This window comes from Podarcis filfolensis (genome assembly GCF_964270895.1).
Source record: "Podarcis filfolensis genome assembly, chromosome: 2".
Classification (NCBI taxonomy): domain Eukaryota; kingdom Metazoa; phylum Chordata; class Lepidosauria; order Squamata; family Lacertidae; genus Podarcis; species Podarcis filfolensis.
Window position 1 is genome coordinate 15,755,904 of NC_139605.1, and position 18,914 is coordinate 15,774,817.

General features: G+C 44.9%; 2 protein-coding genes across 5 annotated transcripts in view; one reads left to right on the plus strand and one right to left on the minus strand.

The window, feature by feature from the left end:
* Positions 1 to 16,630, plus strand: part of LOC310757108 (C-type lectin domain family 2 member D-like) — a 102,899-nt gene extending 86,269 nt beyond the window's left edge. The window contains exons 2-8 of one of the 4 annotated variants that reach the window (XM_083602275.1): positions 10,102 to 10,253; positions 10,938 to 11,033; positions 12,431 to 12,565; positions 13,021 to 13,214; positions 13,645 to 13,748; positions 14,929 to 15,105; positions 16,540 to 16,630. In XM_083602275.1, the coding sequence (XP_083458401.1) occupies positions 10,102 to 10,253; positions 10,938 to 11,033; positions 12,431 to 12,565; positions 13,021 to 13,214; positions 13,645 to 13,748; positions 14,929 to 15,091 (844 nt within the window). In that variant the 3' untranslated portion in view covers positions 15,092 to 15,105; positions 16,540 to 16,630. Of the gene's footprint in view, positions 1 to 2,982; positions 3,181 to 10,101; positions 10,254 to 10,937; positions 11,034 to 12,430; positions 12,566 to 13,020; positions 13,215 to 13,644; positions 13,749 to 14,928; positions 15,759 to 16,539 lie in introns of those variants that run through there. The other 3 variants (XM_083602276.1, XM_083602274.1, XM_083602277.1) reach the window with 3 other exon arrangements.
* Positions 1 to 18,914, minus strand: part of LOC310757214 (C-type lectin domain family 2 member D-like) — a 131,088-nt gene that overhangs the window by 9,869 nt on the left and 102,305 nt on the right. The gene's annotated exons all lie outside the window — the stretch shown is intronic.

Here is an 18,914-nt window from a genome sequence, read left to right on the forward strand (position 1 = left end):
ATGGAGAGGTAAGGATTTCTGCCTTGTCCTGGAGGAAAAACTCTCAGGGAACAGATTCTAGACTGGAAGCACATCGGGTGGGTGGGAGACGTTGTAATCATAGAATCGTGGGGTTGGAAGGGGTCAGAGGGTCATCTAGTCCAGCCCCCTGCAATGCAGGAATCTCATTTAAAGCATCCAAGACAGCTGGTCATCCAACCTCTGCTTCAATGAAGAAGATGAATATCAAGTGCTTGCTTCTGGAGCATGGATCTTGGCTGTCTTTGTGGGGTGAGGAATAAAGGAGTTCTGGAAAGGCGGGAAAATGCTGTGCTGAATTCAGGCAGGAGGGCTCCCCTCACGTGGGGAGGAGGATTTTGTGTAGCCTCTGTCTGTCAGGGACTGGGCAGAGGAGGAATAGTGGAGACCGGCTCCCCAGCCTGACCCTTCCAGAGAAGAAGACATTTCAGAATTACAACAGGGGTTTGAGGGAGGTCACAGCTCAGAGGAAGATGAGGGGGAAAGCTGGGAAATAATGGGAGAGGCGGAGGAGGAGGGAGAAGTATGGGGGCCACAGCTGATGGACACACTGTCTTTAGAAAGCATTCCAGACCCTCCCTTCCAAAACATAGCAGGCCTTGGAAGTAGGTGGGCAAAGAGCTCAAAAGCTGAGGGCACTTCTCAGCACCATAGGGATGATGAATGAGGAAATGGGAGAGACGGATGGGGTGCAGTTTCACTCGAAGCAACACATTATTCCTAGAGGCTGTATTCCCAAGCCTCTCTCTGTGAATACTGAGTAAAAGCTGATGGTAATGTCTTTTCCATATCATATTACTTAGCTTAATGAAGTAACATACACTTGGAATCTATCTTATAAGAAGACAGTCCCTTTGCCCTCTCTTGGCTGGAAGCCAAGAGGGCATCTTTGACTTAGTAGATGTTGTGTCTTTGATGCATGTGGTGAAAGAGAGAGAGGTGGCTGCCCTGCCCTGTGCTTTTGTCATTACCTGCACAGGTGAGGCCACACCCACCTCTAGTCACACGCAGAGGAAGTCCTTCCCAGCTCAGAAGGAAACAGGAAGTTTACCTGCTGGCTGGACAAACATGTTCACTCTAGGAACGTTGTACTTGACTGCTCTTGTGTTTCACATCCCACACAATAGAGGCAGTGAAGAAAGTCTTCTTCACCGTCACTACCGCCACTTGGTAGGCTCGACATTGAGCTCTAACCCGTGTCCGGTCAGCTTCAGAATGAGTTATCTGCCACCGGCACTCTAGCCGTCTCAACGATTGTTTCATTGCCTTCAGATCCGTGGAAAACCATGGGGCTCTCCGGGCTCCATGCAATCGGAGAGGGCACTTCGGAGCCAAACAGTCAATAGCCCTGGTTAACTCCACATTCCAGCAGGCCACCAGGGAATCAGCTGAAAGGCCATCAACATGGGATAAAGCATCCCCTACCATTCTCTGGAAACCATATGGATCCATTAAGTGGCAGGGGCAGACCATCCGAATCGGTCCCACCTCCCTGCAGAGGGGAAGGGTCGCGGAGAAGTCCAGTTGCACCAGGAAGTGATCTGACCATGGCACTTCTTTCATTTCGCTTTTACTTAGTGTCAGATCACCAACATCCATAGAGGTAAACACCAGGTCCAAGGCATGTCCACGGCTATGGGTTGGGCCAGACTTATTCAGGGACAGCCCCATGGAGGCCATGCTTTCCACGAAGTCCCGAGCGGCCCCTTGTAAGGTCGTGTCGGCATGGATGTTAAAATCCCCTAGGACAACCAAACTAGGTATCTCCAGGAGAACATCCGCTATGACCTGAAGCAGCTCGGGCAGGGAATCCTTGGTGCAGCGGGGAGGTCGGTACACCAAAAGGAATCCTGTACTGCCCCTATTGCCCAACTTCTAGAACATGCACTCAGAAAACTGGGTCTTCCCAATAGGACGCCTGGTGCAAACTAGTGACTTCCTAAAAATCACTGCAACCCCCCCTCCCCGCCCACAAGGCCTGGGTTGCTGTGCGTAAGAGAAACCTGGTGGACAAGCAGCGGCAAGGACAGGCCCATCTGCTTCATCCAACCAAGTCTCTGTTGCACATGCCAGGTCAAGTCCTCCATCCATGATCAAGTCATGGATGGCAGTGGTCTTATGAATCATTGACCTGGCATTGCACAGCAGCACCTTCAGGTCATGTGGGTATCCCTTGCTGATTCTAGTATCCATCCGGTCAGGACCAGACCTGGAGGCAGGGATAGTCCTCAGAAAACGACTAAACCTGCCCCCTCTGTAATGACATGGTCTGGTCTTAGCGTAACTCCTCCTCCTACCCATGATCACTGAGATCGGTTGTCCCAGCGCATCCCCCTCTGTGGAACACGCCCCAGCCATTTTGTTGGCTGGGACCCGCTCCCCGGCAGCCCTGACCCCTCCCCTTAAGAACAAAATAAAACCTTAAAAAAAATAATAAACAATACAAACATAAAACTGTAAAAATTACAAATACATCAAAATCAAATTCCCAAGCCCAACCAAACATCCATCCCACCCCCACCCACCCCCACATACAAAAAATTCAAAAGGGAAAAAGAAAATTTTAAAACATTTTAAAAAGAACTCTGCGCCCCTCCGAGTCCTCCTGGACAGGAGCAGCAGTAACAGCAACCGTCCTTGTGATACCTGTCAGGCCCTGCCCTGGGCCAGGTGGTGAGTGGCAGGACCAGTGCCCTCAGGCACCCACACAGGGGAGTCCTCCTGGGCAGCAGTAGCAGCAGTCCTTGTGAGGCCTGTCAGGCCCCGCCCAGGTGGTGGCAGGAGCAGGGCCCTCAGGCACTCACACAGGGGAGTCCTGCGCAGCAGTAGCAGCAGTCCTTGTGAGGCCTGTCAGGCCCCGCCCCGGGCCAGGTGGTGGAAGGACCAGGGCCCTCAGGCACTAAAGCATGAGATGAGCAGTGCAATCCTAGCCACACCTACTCATTTGTTATTGCCACGCTGTGGGGAGCTGCTGCTTCAACAGGTGACACTGAGCACTTTAAGCAGCGGCTGCTAGCTCAATCTACTTTTGAAGGGTCTCCGCTGTGCAGCCATGGGGTTTTTGTTATGGCAGGAAAGAAGAGGAAAGAGGAAAGGGGGCCAACCTGCAAAACTTGCAGTGCACAGGGGGAGGAGAAGGAGCCGCATACTCTTCATGGAGAGGTAAGGATTTCTGCCTTGTCCTGGAGGAAAAACTCTCTAGGAACAGATTCTAGACTAGAAGCACATCGGGTGGGTGGGAGACGTTGTAATCGTAGAATCGTGGGGTTGGAAGGGGTCAGAGGGTCCTCTAGTCCAGCCCCCTGCAATGCAGGAATCTCATTTAAAGCATCCAGGACAGATGGTCATCCAACCTCTGCTTCAATGAAGAAGATATTTGATGAATATCAAGTGCTTGCTTCTGGAGCGTGGATCTTGGCTGTCTTTGTGGGGTGAGGAATAAAGGAGTTCTGGAAAGGCGGGAAAATGCTGTGCTGAATTCAGGCAGGGGGGCTCCCCTCACTTGGGGAGGAGGCTTTTGTGTAGCCTCTGTCTGTCAGGGACTGGGCAGAGGAGGAATGGGGGAGACCGGCTCCCCAGCCTGACCCTTCCAGAGAAGAAGAAGACATTTCAGAATTACAACAGGGGTTTGAGGGAGGTCGCAGCTCAGAGGAAGACGAAGGGGAAAGCTGGGAAATAATGGGAGAGGAGGAGGAGGAGGGAGAACCAGGAGGGCCACAGCTGATGGACACACTGTCTTCAGAAAGCATTCCAGACCCCCCCTCCAAAACATAGCAGGCCTTGGAAGTTGGAGGGCAAAGAGCTCAAAAGCTGAGGGCACTTCTCAGCACCATAGGGATGATGAATGAGGAAATGGGAGAGACGGATGGGGTGCAGTTTCACTCGAAGCAACACATTAATCCGAGAGGCTGTATTCCCAAGCCTCTCTCTGTGAATACTGAGTAAAAGCTGATGGTAAGGACTTTTCCATATATTATCCATTCCTGGCAACTTGCCATGGGGGTTGGTTCCTCGGCCGCCTGATACTATCATACAGACCTAGACAATTGTTTTTACTCTATTAAGGGGCCAGACTGGTGGTGGGGGGGGGGGCTCTTGTACATGTGTGTGTATAGAGGCTGCCCCAGCCATGGCAAGAATCCATGACCGGCATCACCATGTAAACTCACCGGGAGAACCAGACTTGTTAGGGACTGAAGAGTCTGTGAATGATTTAGTATTTAGTTGTCTCTCGGCAAATTCACAGAAGTTCATTGAATTAAATTACGCTCCTCTGCTGAACAAGGATAGTGCGTTATCAATAATGTTGTGTGTGTGAATGGGCACTGTTAATGTAATTCTCACTGCTTGTGCTTCACAACGTTTCATTTCTTTCTGGCTATGCTGCTTAGAGTCTTCCTCCCGCCTCTCTTACCCTTGTGCATAACTTTGTATAATAGCTTCATGCATCCGATCAAAGGTTACTGCAACAGACACCTGTAAGTCACTCTGTCTAAGCAGATGGTTTTCTTGCTTTCCCTTTCCAGTTCTGCAAAGAAGCAGCAAGTAAGACTTGAAACTGGAAGAAAAAAGGGACCAGGGGCTTTTGGGAAGTGGTCTGTATCTGAGGGTGTGAAAACCTGGCTGTGGGTGTCACTGTGTTTTCCAAGGCTTCCTTTAGCAGGAATATCTGCCCCCCAATGCTCAGAACTCCCTCCCAGAACATTTCTATTAACCCCCCCTATCTCTAACCCCCCTCATCCATGAAGATTTCCACAACTTGAACCCATAGTCTTCATCTCTTTCCGAGTTTTGTAACTTGACTTGAGTATAGTCTTACATGGTTACCATCTTCTTTGGACTCAGCTACAAACAGTCAAAAAACAGAGCTTTGTATGCATTATAAACGGGCAGCACCAGGTGGTGTTGGAGGGCAAAAAAAGTTTTTTTTCCACACACACACACACACACACACACACACACACATACACACCCTTTTAGCAGCCCTGTTCCCAGCAATGCATGTTCAGAAGCTCCCACATTGCCTCTGATAGTGTACTGTAGTAGCCAAATTATAGGGGGGTGGAACACACACACCCCATTTGAGTGGGGGCCAGGGCGTCCCAGTGTTGATAGGCATTGCCATTCAAATAGTGGGCGAGCGCCGCATCATGTGATTGATTACCTGCCCCCTTCCACGCTAAATTGTTTATTCAAGTTGGCACCGCTGTTTGGTAGTGATTGCTCTTGGGCACTTCTGTTTGTTTTTAATTAAAGGTGTGCACACACGGGTACAGAAATGCGTGCATGCAGGCTCAGAGCGGAAAAGGCCAATGGAGGAGGATAGGGCAAGCAGTCAGGATGCAGCCTAGATAACATCCCTGATTCGTATGCTTGGTTTTGCGCCCAACCCATTTAAAACTCTTCCTTTCCTCCATCAACTTAAATAGGAGAGCTATAAATAGGCACAGCTCCTTCTCTAACAGCGGTCACTCTGTGAATAACAGAGGTTATAGCCAGATAGCTTTATTTTATTGCACCTGCTTCACACACGGATTCTACTGTGAATTGGAGGCTATTTGAGTACAGATTATCAGGGCGTCAGCCTGATGAGGCTGGTCTATTAGCTGTGGGCATCTCATTTTTTATTTTATTTTTCTGTTAGCGTGAATTTGGATTTCCAGGCTCCAATATAAAACTGATAATAAAATAAAATAAACCTCCAACGCGCTCCCACTGGTGCCTGGCTGGGCTGCTTCTGCCTTTGGCTTCTCCCTGCCTCCCTTCTCCGTGGCAATCCTTTTGCTTTGCCCAGCCGGCAGCTGAATCGTGTGCCCCGCTTTCCCTTGCCTATCTGTTCCTTTCCTGAGTGCAGCCACCCTCAGAAAGCAAGCTTTACTAACAATAATAATTTTATGATTTGTACACCACACATCTGGCTGGTCCACGCTGGACTGCATCCTAGATCTCGCCCCCTGCTTCCTCCTCCTCCCTCCCTCCACCTGCTCTCAGGATCCGCAAGTGGTCTGGCCATGTGCCGGCTGAGCAGATTGCTTTGAACCAGCCTTCCTCTTGTTGCAGAGGAGCAGAGGATGCTGCCTTCTGCTGAATCAGACCACTGCTCCATCTAGCTCAGTACTGTAGGCACTGACTGGCAGTGGCTCCCCAGGATTTCAGGCACAGGTCTCCCAGCCCTACCTAGGGGTGCTGGTACCTTCTGCGTGCCTTCAGCTGCCAGCTAGTATTTGGAAACACTGCTGCCCCCTACTGGGCAGGTGGCTAGTAGCTATTGATAGCCCTCTCCTGCATGAATTTATCTGGTCCTCTTTCAAAGCCATTCACGATGGCAGTCACTGTATCCTGGGGGATCAAGTGCCATAGTTTAGAGAATGTACTGTAGAGAAAAGCACTTTCTTTTAAACTGTTAACGGAGAAATTTGAGGGCTCCCTTGGACAAAAGCAAAGACATCAGCTGGAATATCAGAGCAAAACAGCAGCCAGTAGGCTTGGTCTTTATTGTAAACTATCATGACACTAACTACAAGACGAAGCAAAATGGAAGCCCCAAACAAAAGGCGACCCCAACTTTTATCCGTTCCTAATCCCCATGCTACACCCCTAAAACTACATCATTGCTACATCATAACTACATCACTGATACATCCCAAAAAAGGAGGGGTTGAGGCGGTAACCTGAGTGTCTTGGCACCTGTCTCGTTCCTCCCCTCTCCCTTCTCAAGCGCACATTCCATAGAACAGAGAGAAGTTCACAGTTTCCTGCCCCCAGAGGGAAGGGATGACTACTGTCTTTTGTTTTAGTCGGTACCGAATCCATTTCCAAATGTAAGTGGAATGATCCATGGTCTGGCACCATCAACGTTAGTATGTCCGATGGGTGAGCTGACTGCGGACGTGTTGGTAAGCCTGGGGGATTATGGCTGCCCTAGGTCAAGCCTCCCCCCTTTGATAGTCCTTCTTCCAAGGTGCAAAACAAAAGTGGAACGGCACAGATCCGACATACAGTTACATTTCTATGAATTTATAACAGAAACACTAGAGAGGTAGAAATACTTTCACTCAAAGCGGAAACATTCTGACACATTCTGAAAAGATTGTTGTTGTTTAGTCGTTTAGTCGTGTCCGACTCTTCATGACCCCATGGACCAGAGCATGGCAGGCACTTCTGTCTTCCACTGCCTCCCGCAGTTTGGTCAAAAGATTAGTCATGGCCAATTAATTCCGGATATGTTGTATTACCGCCTGTCAAAGTCATTGAGCGAGATAGACATCGGCCTTGCAGTACCTGCTTGGCTGCCACAAGGGGCGCTGTTCAGTTACATTCATTGGCTAGAGTGCAGCGATTTATTTGAATAGGGAAATGGTCTACCCAGTTTGAGAATAGGGAGAATAGGGTTTTCATTGCTGCCTCCTGTATAATGTTGCAAGCCTCCATCCATAGTTCTTCAGGCACTCTGTCCACCAAATCTAAATCCTTAAACCTGTTCCTCACTTCCACTGTGTATTCATAAGGGATTTGATTTAGATTGTATCATACCGGCCCAGTGGTTTTTCCTACTTTCTTCAGTTTAAGCTTGAATTTTGCTATAAGAAGCTGATGATCCGAGCCACAGTCAGCTCCAGGTCTTGTTTTTGCTGACTCTATAGAGCTTCTCCATCTTTGGCTGCAGAGAATATAATCAATCTGATTTCGATGCTGCCCATCTGGTGATGTGCATGTGTAGAGTCGTCTCTTGTGTTGTTGGAAAAGAGTGTTTGTGATGACCAGCTTGTTCTCTTGACAGAACTCTACTAGCCTTTGCCCTGCTTCGTTTTGATCTCCAAGGCCAAACTTGCCAGTTGTTCCTTTTATCTCTTGATTCCCTACTTTAGCATTCTAATCCCCTATAATGAGAAGAACATCCTTCTTTGGTGTCACTTCTATAAGGTGTTGTAAGTCTTCATAGAATTGGTCAATTTCAGTTTCTTCAGCACCAGTAGTTGGTGCATAAACTTGGATTGCTGTGATGTTAAAAGGTCTGCCTTGGATTCGTATCGAGATCATTCTATCATTTTTGAGATTGCATCCCAGTACAGCTTTCGCCACTCTTTTGTTGACTATGAGGGCCACTCCTTTTCTTTTATGGGATTCTTGCCCACAGTAGTAGATATGATGGTCATCCAAACTGAATTTGCCCATTCCTGTCCATTTTAGTTCACTGATGCCCAGGATGTCAGTATTTATTCTTGCTATCTCATAATAAGAATAAATATTGACATCCTGGGCATCAGTGAACTAAAATGGACGGGAATATGAGGAAAATTGGCTTTCAGGTGGAGAGGTCAAAATTAGAAACAGAATGGTTAGAACCCAATACTAAGAATTTGTCAAGAATGTACAACTTGCTGTTGAAATGGAATACACAGGATGAGACGGTTAAATCTGCTATGATTAAATGGGCACAAGATATTGGTCACAATATCATGATTGCGGACTGGGAACAATTGTGGACCACCGGTATGAAATTTACGGCATGTAATGCCCTAAAAGAGAACATTATGAAAATGATTTATAGGTGGTACATGACCCCAGTCAAGCTTGCAAAAATCTATCACACGCCCAATAATAAATGTTGGAAATGTAAGGAAACTGAAGGTACTTTTTACCACCTTTGGTGGACATGCCCAAGGATCAAGGCTTTCTGGGAAATGATCTATAATGAAATTAAGAAGGTACTTAAGTGTACTTTTCAGAAGAAACCAGAGGCCTTCCTCCTGGGCATGGTAGGCCAATTGGTGTCAAGGAAAGATAGGACGTTCTTTATGTATGCTACAACAGCAGCAAGAGTTCTTTTAGCAAAGTATTGGAAGATACAAGAACTACCCACGCTGGAAGAGTGGCAGACGAAGGTGATTGACTATATGGGACTGGCTGAGATGACTGGCAGAATCCGCGACCAAGGGAGAGAGACGGTGGAAGAAGACTGGAAAAAATTTAAAGTTTATCTTAAGAACTGTTGTAAAATTAATGAGTGCTAAAATGTCATGGGTATTGTAAAACAGAATTGCAGCGACAAATAATTGGGTAAGAGAAAAAGGATTAATGAAATTGAATTATAAGTAATTGAAATTAGGGGTTGCTGAAAAAGCTTAAAACAGGGATGCAGAAAAGGGAGGTATGGGGAAGTCGCTGGAATAAGGTTTAAGGGAAAAAAGGTTAAGAAATTATACGTGTTTTTATGTTTGTCTGTTAGTGTGTTATGTTGTGAACTGTTAGTTTTTGTGTGTTAATATATGTTGTAAAACCAATAAAAATTTATTAAAAAAAATAATAATAAAATGGACGGGAATATGTTGTATTACCGCCTGTCAAAGTCATTGAGCAAGATAGTCAGCGGCCTTGCAGTACCTGCTTGGCTGCCACAAGGGGCGCTGTTCGGTTACATTCATTGGCTAGAGCGCAACGATTTATTTGAATAGGGAAACAGTCTACCCAGTTTGAGAATAGGGAACGGGTTCCGTGGGGGGCAGACTTCTAGGTTTAGGCGCTTCCTTATTTATGGAGGCCCTTACAAAAAAAAGTTTACCAATGGGAGTTGTCTGTGTGTGTATTCGTGTCGTGCTTGTGGAACTGGGGGGGGGGGGAATTCCTGCAACAATCCTAAATCTTCCAACATTCAGCTTTGTTGGATACCCACTGATTCTAGTGTCCTAACAAGAGTGGGGGGAAAGCTTTTCTCTTTCCACTTTCTTTGTGTCATGCATAATTTTCTAAACTTCTATAGATGTACAGCTTATGCACAAAGGTAAAAATTACAGTAGCTGCTCTGCTGCCCTTTGCTTCTAGCTCTGTGGAATGTGACACAGAAGGAAATTTGAGGGAGAAAGATTCCCCACCTTTTCCTTTCCCACGGCTACTGAGCATGCTCAGACCTCAATGGTTTGTTTTTTGTTTTTTTTAGGGGGTTGTCCTCTTCACTTAAATAGTTGTACTTCTGCAAACCTAAATTTTTGATACCTCCCTCTTGTTTCTCATAAAGGTGTCTGGTGCTTCGGCAAGCAAGGGTTGTTTTGCCTGTAAATAAGGTTTTCTATTATCTTTCTGAAGGATGAAGAATCTGCTGGATGGTGAGCCAAAAATGGTGGAACATGCCAATACCTACGAGAAACCTGTAAACAGAGCAGAGCAAGTTTTGTTTTTACCTCAACAGAACGGAGCTAGTTACAATTTTGGACATTTGGAAATGAGAGAAAAATCTGGTAAGCAAGTTAATTCTGATGCATGAAAAGTATTAAGATGGAGACTGGAGACAGATTATAGTTGCTTGGGGTTTTTTTTAAAAGAGCGAGCTCTTAAGAATCTCTTTTTGCAGAATGTGCAATCATCTCATTGCATTTTGTAAGCAGGTTTTGGTAGTTTGCAAAATCCTGCCCAGCCTATGTAGCCATAGGTGACAATGGGCCATATTCACGACAGTGTGGCTGGAAATGAACGTGGGCCATTTTCAAATGAAAAAAAATAACTGCATGGAGTCTTTGTTACCAAATGAAGCAAAGTGGGTAGTAATGAAAAATCACCTGTAGCTGTTGTGATGGTGATGGTGATGTTTAATAATAATAATAATAATAATAATAATAATAATAATACCCCTCCCATCTGGCTGGGTTTCCCCAACCTCTCTGGGCAGCTCCCAACAGAATATGAAAAACATGATACCAGGTGTTTACAGGAACAGGAACCTAGAACTAGAGCCTCGCAGGAAAGAGTGCACACCTGGTAAGGAGGCTTGAGGTCCTACACCTCTCAGGAGGATTTGGGCATCCTAGAACTGCCTATGATCTGCTTGCCTTGCTCATGCCTATGAAGGGAGGAGAACGATGCAGAAACCCAGAACTGCCCACTCCCTAAGCCTTGAACACCCATCTGCTCTTTGCTTTTGGCAGGCCCAGTTTCAGCACCACCTGTCCTTGTTGAAAAGCGAGAAGGACAGCGGGGAGGTCCTCACAGTGAACCAAGGGAAGAGGCTGGAGATGCTGCTGGTAAGTTCGCCTTCTTAGGCAAAGCTGTCTTTGATGATGATGATGATGATGATGATGATGATGATGATAAATACCCACCCATCTGGCTGAGTTTCCCCAGCCACTCTGGGCGGCTCTCAACAGAATATTAAAAACACAATAAAGCATCAAACATTGAAATCTTCCCTAAACAGGGCTGCCTTCAGATGTCTTGTTATTTCTTCACTTCAGAAAAGCTAATGAAATGCAAAGATGCAAATGAGTGGGCAGGTGCTTGTATTAACTCCTGGAAATGGGGTTGCAAAAATAAAAATAAAAATGGGCATCTGGGGTGACAGAAAGAGTGTCATGAAACAGAGAAAGCCCTTAACCTGTTGTATATATATGCTACTCCTCAGCTATTGAGGCCCATCCTCATCCTCACCTATGGCTACTTAGGCTGGGCAGGATTTTGCAAACGATGAAAACCTACCAAAATACACAGCCTGATCTTTAAAAGTATACACTTTCTCCCTCTTCACCACCCCTGGTTTATTTTCATCAATTGCAAGGGGGGCAGGGAGTAATGCATATGTTAGATGTCTGCTCTGGGACCAGTTGAATTCTTCAGCTATCAATAAAAGATTGCTCTTTCTGATCAAATGTCTTATCTTGGTAGGTGTCTATCCCTTGGTAGGTGTCTATCTAGCTATTCCTAGTAGCGATCAGTTCTTGCCCCCAAAGGATGACCCCCAAAATCGCCTGCCCAGTTTAACAGCTGTGTGGATGAGCTGGATGGGGCCATCTGTGAGGTGAGGCCTCCAAGCCTTGCTGCGGGGATCGGGGGGGGGGGAGGCTGTCACTCATATCTCAGTAAGAATCTGACTGTCTGGGGGTCAAAAGGCTGCTGGCTAATGTGTTCCAACCCCAAATTAAGAAAAAGAATTTTGAGAATAATTTAGATAAAGGTACAGAAATATGTATGGTATGGGATGCAAGTAAAGCATATTATATAAGAGGTTATTTTATACAACACAACTCTTTACTTAAAGAAGAGAGACAGGAGAAACAGAAAAAAGATTCTGTGTGAATTTAAACAAAAAGAAAAAGAGCTGGAACAATCGCCAACAAATACAAATATTACCTGGCAAATTAAGATGCTGCAGAGACCATTAGCTATGGTAACAAAATTGAAAAATACCAACCCCAAACTCCTGAATGTCAAGAAGAAATAGATATTGCAATTATAACAACAAAGTTCTGGTATTATCAACCCAGTTCTCCATGGTGGTTTTAGTTGTGTGTGTGAGTGTGAGTGTGTGTGTTGTGATGTGGCTACATGTGAAACACCCCTTATAGGTGAGATTTGTATTATTATTATTTCTTCCCTAGCAATGGTAAATCAAGACCATTATTTATGTGTGCTAATTTCCTTTCAGGGAGTCACCCTAATTATTGCTGTCAAAGAATCACGCCTAAGCGTATCATCTTAATTGCATCCATCATCCTCATCATCGAAATTATCCTCTTCCTCCTCCTCCACTTCACCGTCCTTGTTTTTGCTGTCCCGAGAGGTGAGTTTTCTGCCTGTTTTCTTAGTGCTTTCTTCCAGGTCTGTCCCAGTCATGACCTCTGTCTGCCACCAGCACTTTGGCTTCTAATGGCCAGTTCACACTTAGCAGCAGCAGTTGGGAAAACAGCTGCCTTTGACTGAATCCATATTATCCATGCTCTTGCCAATGGTTCTCTGGGACTTTGGAGGGGATCTTTCCCAGCTCTATCTGAAGTTGCCAGAGATTGAACCCGAGACCGTCAGCATGCAAAGCAGATTCTCTGCCACTGAACAACAAAGCTCCCCCAAGTGATGTGATTCCTCTACTGGTCCTTCCCTTTCCTCTCTCCAAGATGCATCTGAATCCAGGAGCCACAAGAGCTGCTTATTGATTCCTTCTTTGCCCTCCCTCCAAGCCAGAGGTTGAAATGTTATGTGCAGATCACAGTACACAGCAGAACTTTCTCTCTCTTGCAGGGGGGAAATCCAACCAGACTTCCCCTGATGTGAATTACTCTGCTGCTTTGAGAGCAGCGTGCCCAGCTGGCTGGATTGTCTATGGAGGGAAGTGTTATTTTTTCTCAGAAGAAGAAAGAAACTGGACTTCTGCCCAGAGCTTTTGCATTTCCCAGGGCTCTTCTCTGGCTGCGATTCAGAGTGAGCTGGAAAAGGTGAGACCAAGAAATGTATAAATGTTGGTGAGAATTATCTCCTGCACAACAATAAGGATGAGCTATCCTTATGGAAATATAAAGAGAATCTGTGAGGTAAATTGACTTTGTCATAACTTGATGCAAACAAATTATCCATCCTGGAGCCGTTATGATCAAGGATAATAGGAATTGTAGATCAATTTCCCAACAAGTTCCCCATCCGTGCCATATAGGCTTCCTTCAGCCACTTTCCTATCCTTGAACCTCCTTCCTCCCTTTTCAGCAAAGCTTTCCTTCTGCTATCTAAGCCTCACTTTCTTTGCATCTCCAGTCTCACTGCCCAGGTCTGTGTTGGGAGTTCTTGTTCTCCTCCCACATTTGGCATTATTTGAGGTGGAAGACTCATTTGGAGGCACTGTTATAAGCTGTTTGTGTGTTTTCAACCAAGGTGTTCATGCTCCGGTTCAAGGGCGAAGCTGACCATTGGATTGGCCTCTGGAAGGACTTCAGTGATACCTGGATATGGGCAGATGGGTCAGAATACAGTAACACGTGAGTCCTTGGTCTTCTCCGAATTGGGACTAAGCAGGAGCCATGCTGTGTACAGTGAGTTGATCAAACCTAAATCTGCAACCAAAAATCACTCCAGAATGTGAACTTCAAGGAATCAGAATTGCACTCAAAGCATAAACCTCTCAGTAACCTTCCTGATATGTTGCGGTTTCTCACCTCTGACCAGACACACAGAAACCATCCACACTGCTGACAAGCTTCAGCTAATGCTCTTGAGCTCCTCTGGTGTGGAGAAAGTCCTTGTTCTCGCACTCTCATAAGACTTAAGGTCAATCAATTAAGCTGAAAGGTAGGAGATTCAGGATGCAGTAATGTGTTTCTTCACACATTACAAACTATTGAACCGACTCTCACAAGATGGACAGCTTTAGCAGGGAATTAGACAGACCCATGGAGAACAAGGCTGTTGATGGACCCTGATGAGTTGCTGTGGAACAATCATTGGAGAAGGTTCTAGTAAAAACAAGTATTTTATTGATTTTTGGGTAAACAGTGAAGAAAAAGGAAACATTACAAAATATCAAGTACAGATCATCTGTCATACAAACAAAGTACAAAAGCACACAGGGTGAAGTTTATCCGTGGATCTGATCTCTCCATAATGTTACAGGTGGTTTGATTAGGGAGGCGGATTTATGAGTATAATCAAGAAACATAAGCCACATACTCTCACACTTTCTTAATCTGCTATCTAACAATCCTGCCAAGCTGTGCCAAACTCCAGTAGCGCTGTCTCCCAGACTGGTAAGCCAGTCATGTAACACAGGCCCCAAATCAATGGATTCAAGAAAGGAGATTCCAACCAAAACTCAGGAAGAACCTTCTGGCAGTAAGAGTTGTCCAACAGTGAAACAGGCTCCCTTGGGAGGTGGTGGTCTCTCTTTTATTGGAGGTTTTTAAATAGAATTTTGATGGCCACCTGCCAAGGGTTCTTTAGCTGTGATGAACACAATGGGGTTTTCTTCTGAGTAGACATGTGTACTGGATTGCACCATAAATCTCTGAGCTTCAGAGTTATGAAATACTGATGATCTGGAACTAAGTTCCCATTTCTAATGGATCTGATTCTTGGCTACATAGTTCATGACACTCTCCCACCCATGCAAAACAGAGCAGCCAACCTGGCTTGCCCATCTCACCTTTCCTCCTTGTGTTGCAGGCTGGTGGTGAAAGGAAGCGAAAACTGTGCCTATCTAAGCAAGGAGTTTGTCATTGCCTCCCGTTGCCACATACCGATAAAGTGGATCTGCAGTCACCCTGATGGGTATATGAGGAACAAAAACTCTACAGCAGGAAAAATCAGATGCCAAGAGGAATTATGATCAATCCCAGGGATGTAAGAAATCAGCAATTTCCATTCTGGCCCATTTTGATCACAATCAGCACTATTTCCACTCTGCTGCAGTTTGATTTCCTTCTAATGCTACAATATTCATCTCACTGTCTACTATTTAACATCGTTTGTGCAACTTGCATTCATTTTTGTGTAAAGGAGACATGAAAACAATGTAAGAAAGTATTTAATGACATATGCTTTGTATACATCAGGACGGCAACAACAATCAGGTGAACAAATACTGATTGTATTCACTTGATTCTCTGACCACAGAGCTGCAACCATTTCTGCTTGCTTTTCTGTTTTTGTCACAATTCTCTGACATGCTTAGGTAAGCCTTTCCATTGTATGACCTGGATACTATTTCTAGAAGGAAAGGCAGCAAATTGTATGTATGGAAACAATTTTACACCAAAGCTGGTGTGTGACAGGAGACTACAGAGAGGAGTCCTCAACTCTGACGCTTATTCACAGCTTCATACAAAACCTCAAATGATCTGAACTAGGCTTCAGTGCCTGCATACTTGCAGCCTGATCTTTGCACAACATCAACTTGTCTTCCCTTATAATGAATATTGAAATCTGTCACCAAGAAGAGAATGGAAAATCATAAATAGAGACTTTGGTCTTCTGCATTGAACCTAGCCATTTCCTAACTACTGTATTTTTTGCCCTATAGGACGCACTTTTTCCCCTCCAAAAATGAAGTGGAAATGTGTGTGCATCCTATGGGGCAAATGCAGGCTTTCGCTTTCGCTGAAGCCCGGAGAGCGAGAGGGGTCGGTGCGCACTGACCCCTCTCTCTCTCCAGGCTTTGGGCAGATGTCCGCAAGCCTTGGGAGCCCAGCGGGAGTTCCCGCCGGGCTCCCTAGGCTTGCGGATAGCAGCCTGCATCCCAAAGCCTGGTGCGCACTGAGCAGCACGCCCCGGGCTTCGGGCAGATATCTGCAAGCCTGGAGAGCCCGGTGGGAGTTTCCGCCGGGCTCCCAAGGCTTGCGGATAGCAGCCTGTTCTCCGCAAGCTCCGGGAGTGATGGCGAGGTTGCACAACCTCGCCATTGCTCCCGGACCCGTTCTGGGGGCTCGAGTCGGGGGAAGCCCGAGCTTCCCCCGCCCCCAGCCCCGCAAGCTCTGGGAACGATGGCGAGATTATGCAACCTCGCCTTCGCTCCCGGACCCCCAGCCCCGAGGCTAAAAACGAAGCCAGGACAGCTAGTGGGATGCATCCCACTCACTGTCATGGCTTCTTTGCTCTTTGGGGCTCGGGGGGGGGGAATAAAAAAAATTTTCTTTATCCCCCCCCAAAAAAAGTGTGCCCTATGAGCCGGTGCGCCCTATAGGGCGAAAAATATGGTAAGTTGAAAGGGCACAAGTTGATGATTCATGGATTTATGCCATTCTAGCAGAAATCCATCAATTGCGTATACTATTTCAGATTGTTACTGTATTAGAGTTGCGGAGATAACCAGCTACAGAAAAGTTCGCTTGGTGCAGGCTGAATGCAAGAAGAACGTGCAGCTCTGCTCTGGTGGCAGAAAGTTGTCATGTGTTCATTGCTATGGGATGTTACAGTGGCCACAAGCCTAAGTGGCTTTCATTTTTTTTTATGAGATATTTTTTTAAAAAATATTACAATAAAATAAAATAAAAGAAAAAAAACAGATGTATAAGAGAAATACAAAATACAATTTTTTTAAAAAACACACACATAAATTTTCAATTGCTTATTTTCCTTTAACTTGTTTCCCGGACCTCCTCATACCTCCCTTTTTTGTATTCCACCCCAAATTATTAGTTCAGCAAATCCTTACCATTATATTATTACCTATTTATAATCCTTTTTTTTCATATTCTCTTAAAGCATTACAGCTGGAAACCACTTAATTTCAATCTAACATCATTCTAACATTCATTAATTTTACAATATTTCTGTAGATAGTCTTTAAATTTATTCCAATCTTCTTCCACCGACTCTTCTCCCTGGTCTCGGATTCTGCCGGTCATTTCTGCCAATCCCATATAGTCCATCACCTTCATCTGCCATTCTTCCAAAGTGGGTAGATCTTGTGTCTTCCAATACTTTGCAATAAGTATTCTTGCTGCTGTTGTGGCATACATAAAAAATGTTCTGTCCTTCTTTGGCACCAATTGGCCGACAATGCCCAGAAGAAAGGCCTCTGGTTTCTTCAGGAAGGTATATTTAAATACCTTTTTCATTTCATTATAGATCATTTCCCAGAAAGCCTTAATTCTTGGGCACGTCCACCAAAGGTGAAAGAATGTACCTTCAGTTTCTTTGCATTTCCAACATTTATTATCGGGCAAATGATATATTTTTGCAAGCTTGACTGGGGTCATGTACCACCTGTATATCATTTTCATAATATTCTCTCTTAAGGCATTGCATGCTGTGAATTTCATACCTGTGGTCCACAACTGTTCCCAGTCAGCAAACATAATGTTATGTCCAACATCTTGTGCCCATTTAATCATAGCAGATTTCACCGTTTCATCCTGAGTATTCCATTTCAATAGCAAGTTATACATCTTTGACAAAATCTTAGTTTCGGGTTCTAACAGTTCTGTTTCTAATTTTGATTTTTCCACCTGGAAGCCAATTTTCTTGTCCAAATTATATGCCTCCATTATCTGATAATAATGAAGCCAATCTCACACTTTGTTTTTTAGTTTCTCAAAGCTCTGCAGTTTTAGTCTATCTCCCTCTTGTTCCAAAATTTCCCAATATTTCGGCCATTTGGCCTCCATATTGAGCTTTTTCTGGGCTTTTGCTTCCATTGGTGACAGCCACCTTGGGGTTTTATTTTCCAATAAATCCTTATATCTTATCCAAACATTGAACAAAGCTTTCCTGACAATATGGTTCTTAAATGCTTTATGTGCTTTAACCTTGTCGTACCACAAATATGCATGCCACCCAAAAACATTGTTAAAACCTTCTAGATCCAAAATGTCTGTGTTCTCAAGAAGCAGCCAGTCTTTCAACCAGCAGAATGCTGCTGATTCATAGTAAAGTTTAAAGTCTGGCAGGGCAAATCCACCCCTTTCCTTTGCATCAGTTAATATCTTGAATTTTATTCTGGGCTTCTTGCCCTGCCAGACAAATCTAGAGATATCTTTCTGCCACTTCTTGAAACAATCCATCTTGTCCACAATTTGCAGTGTTTGAAACAAAAACAGCATTCTAGGCAAAACATTCATCTTTATAGCTGCAATTCGACCCAACAAGGAAAGCTTCAAGTTTGACCAAATTTCTAAATCTTTTTTCACTTCCGTCCAACATTTTTCATAATTATCTTTAAATAAGTTCCCATTTTTTGCTGTCATGTTAATCCCCAAGTATTCCACTTTCTTAACCACAGTCAGACCTGTCTCATTCTGAAACCTCTCTTGCTTTTTATATCGGTCCTGGAGGTTCTGCTGAATATGATTAGAAGGGACCGGTTGGTTAAAGGTATACAGGTCGGAGCCAAACAGTATAAATTGAGAGCATTTGCAGATGATTTAGTATTGACGTTACAGGAGCCAGAATCTAGTACTAAAAGGGTTTTAGAACTAATTCAAGAATTTGGTCAAGTGGCAGGATTCAAACTGAACAAGTCAAAAACTAAGGTTTTAGAGAAAAATTTAACACCGATTGAAAGAGATCATCACAAATATTTTTCAAATACTCCATAAATTTAGTCCAGTCTTCAGTGAACGTCTTGTCCCGCCGGTTTCAGATCCTTCCTGTTAGCTTGTCTAATTCTGCGTAGTCGTGATCTTTGCTTCTTCCAGGACACTGATATTAGT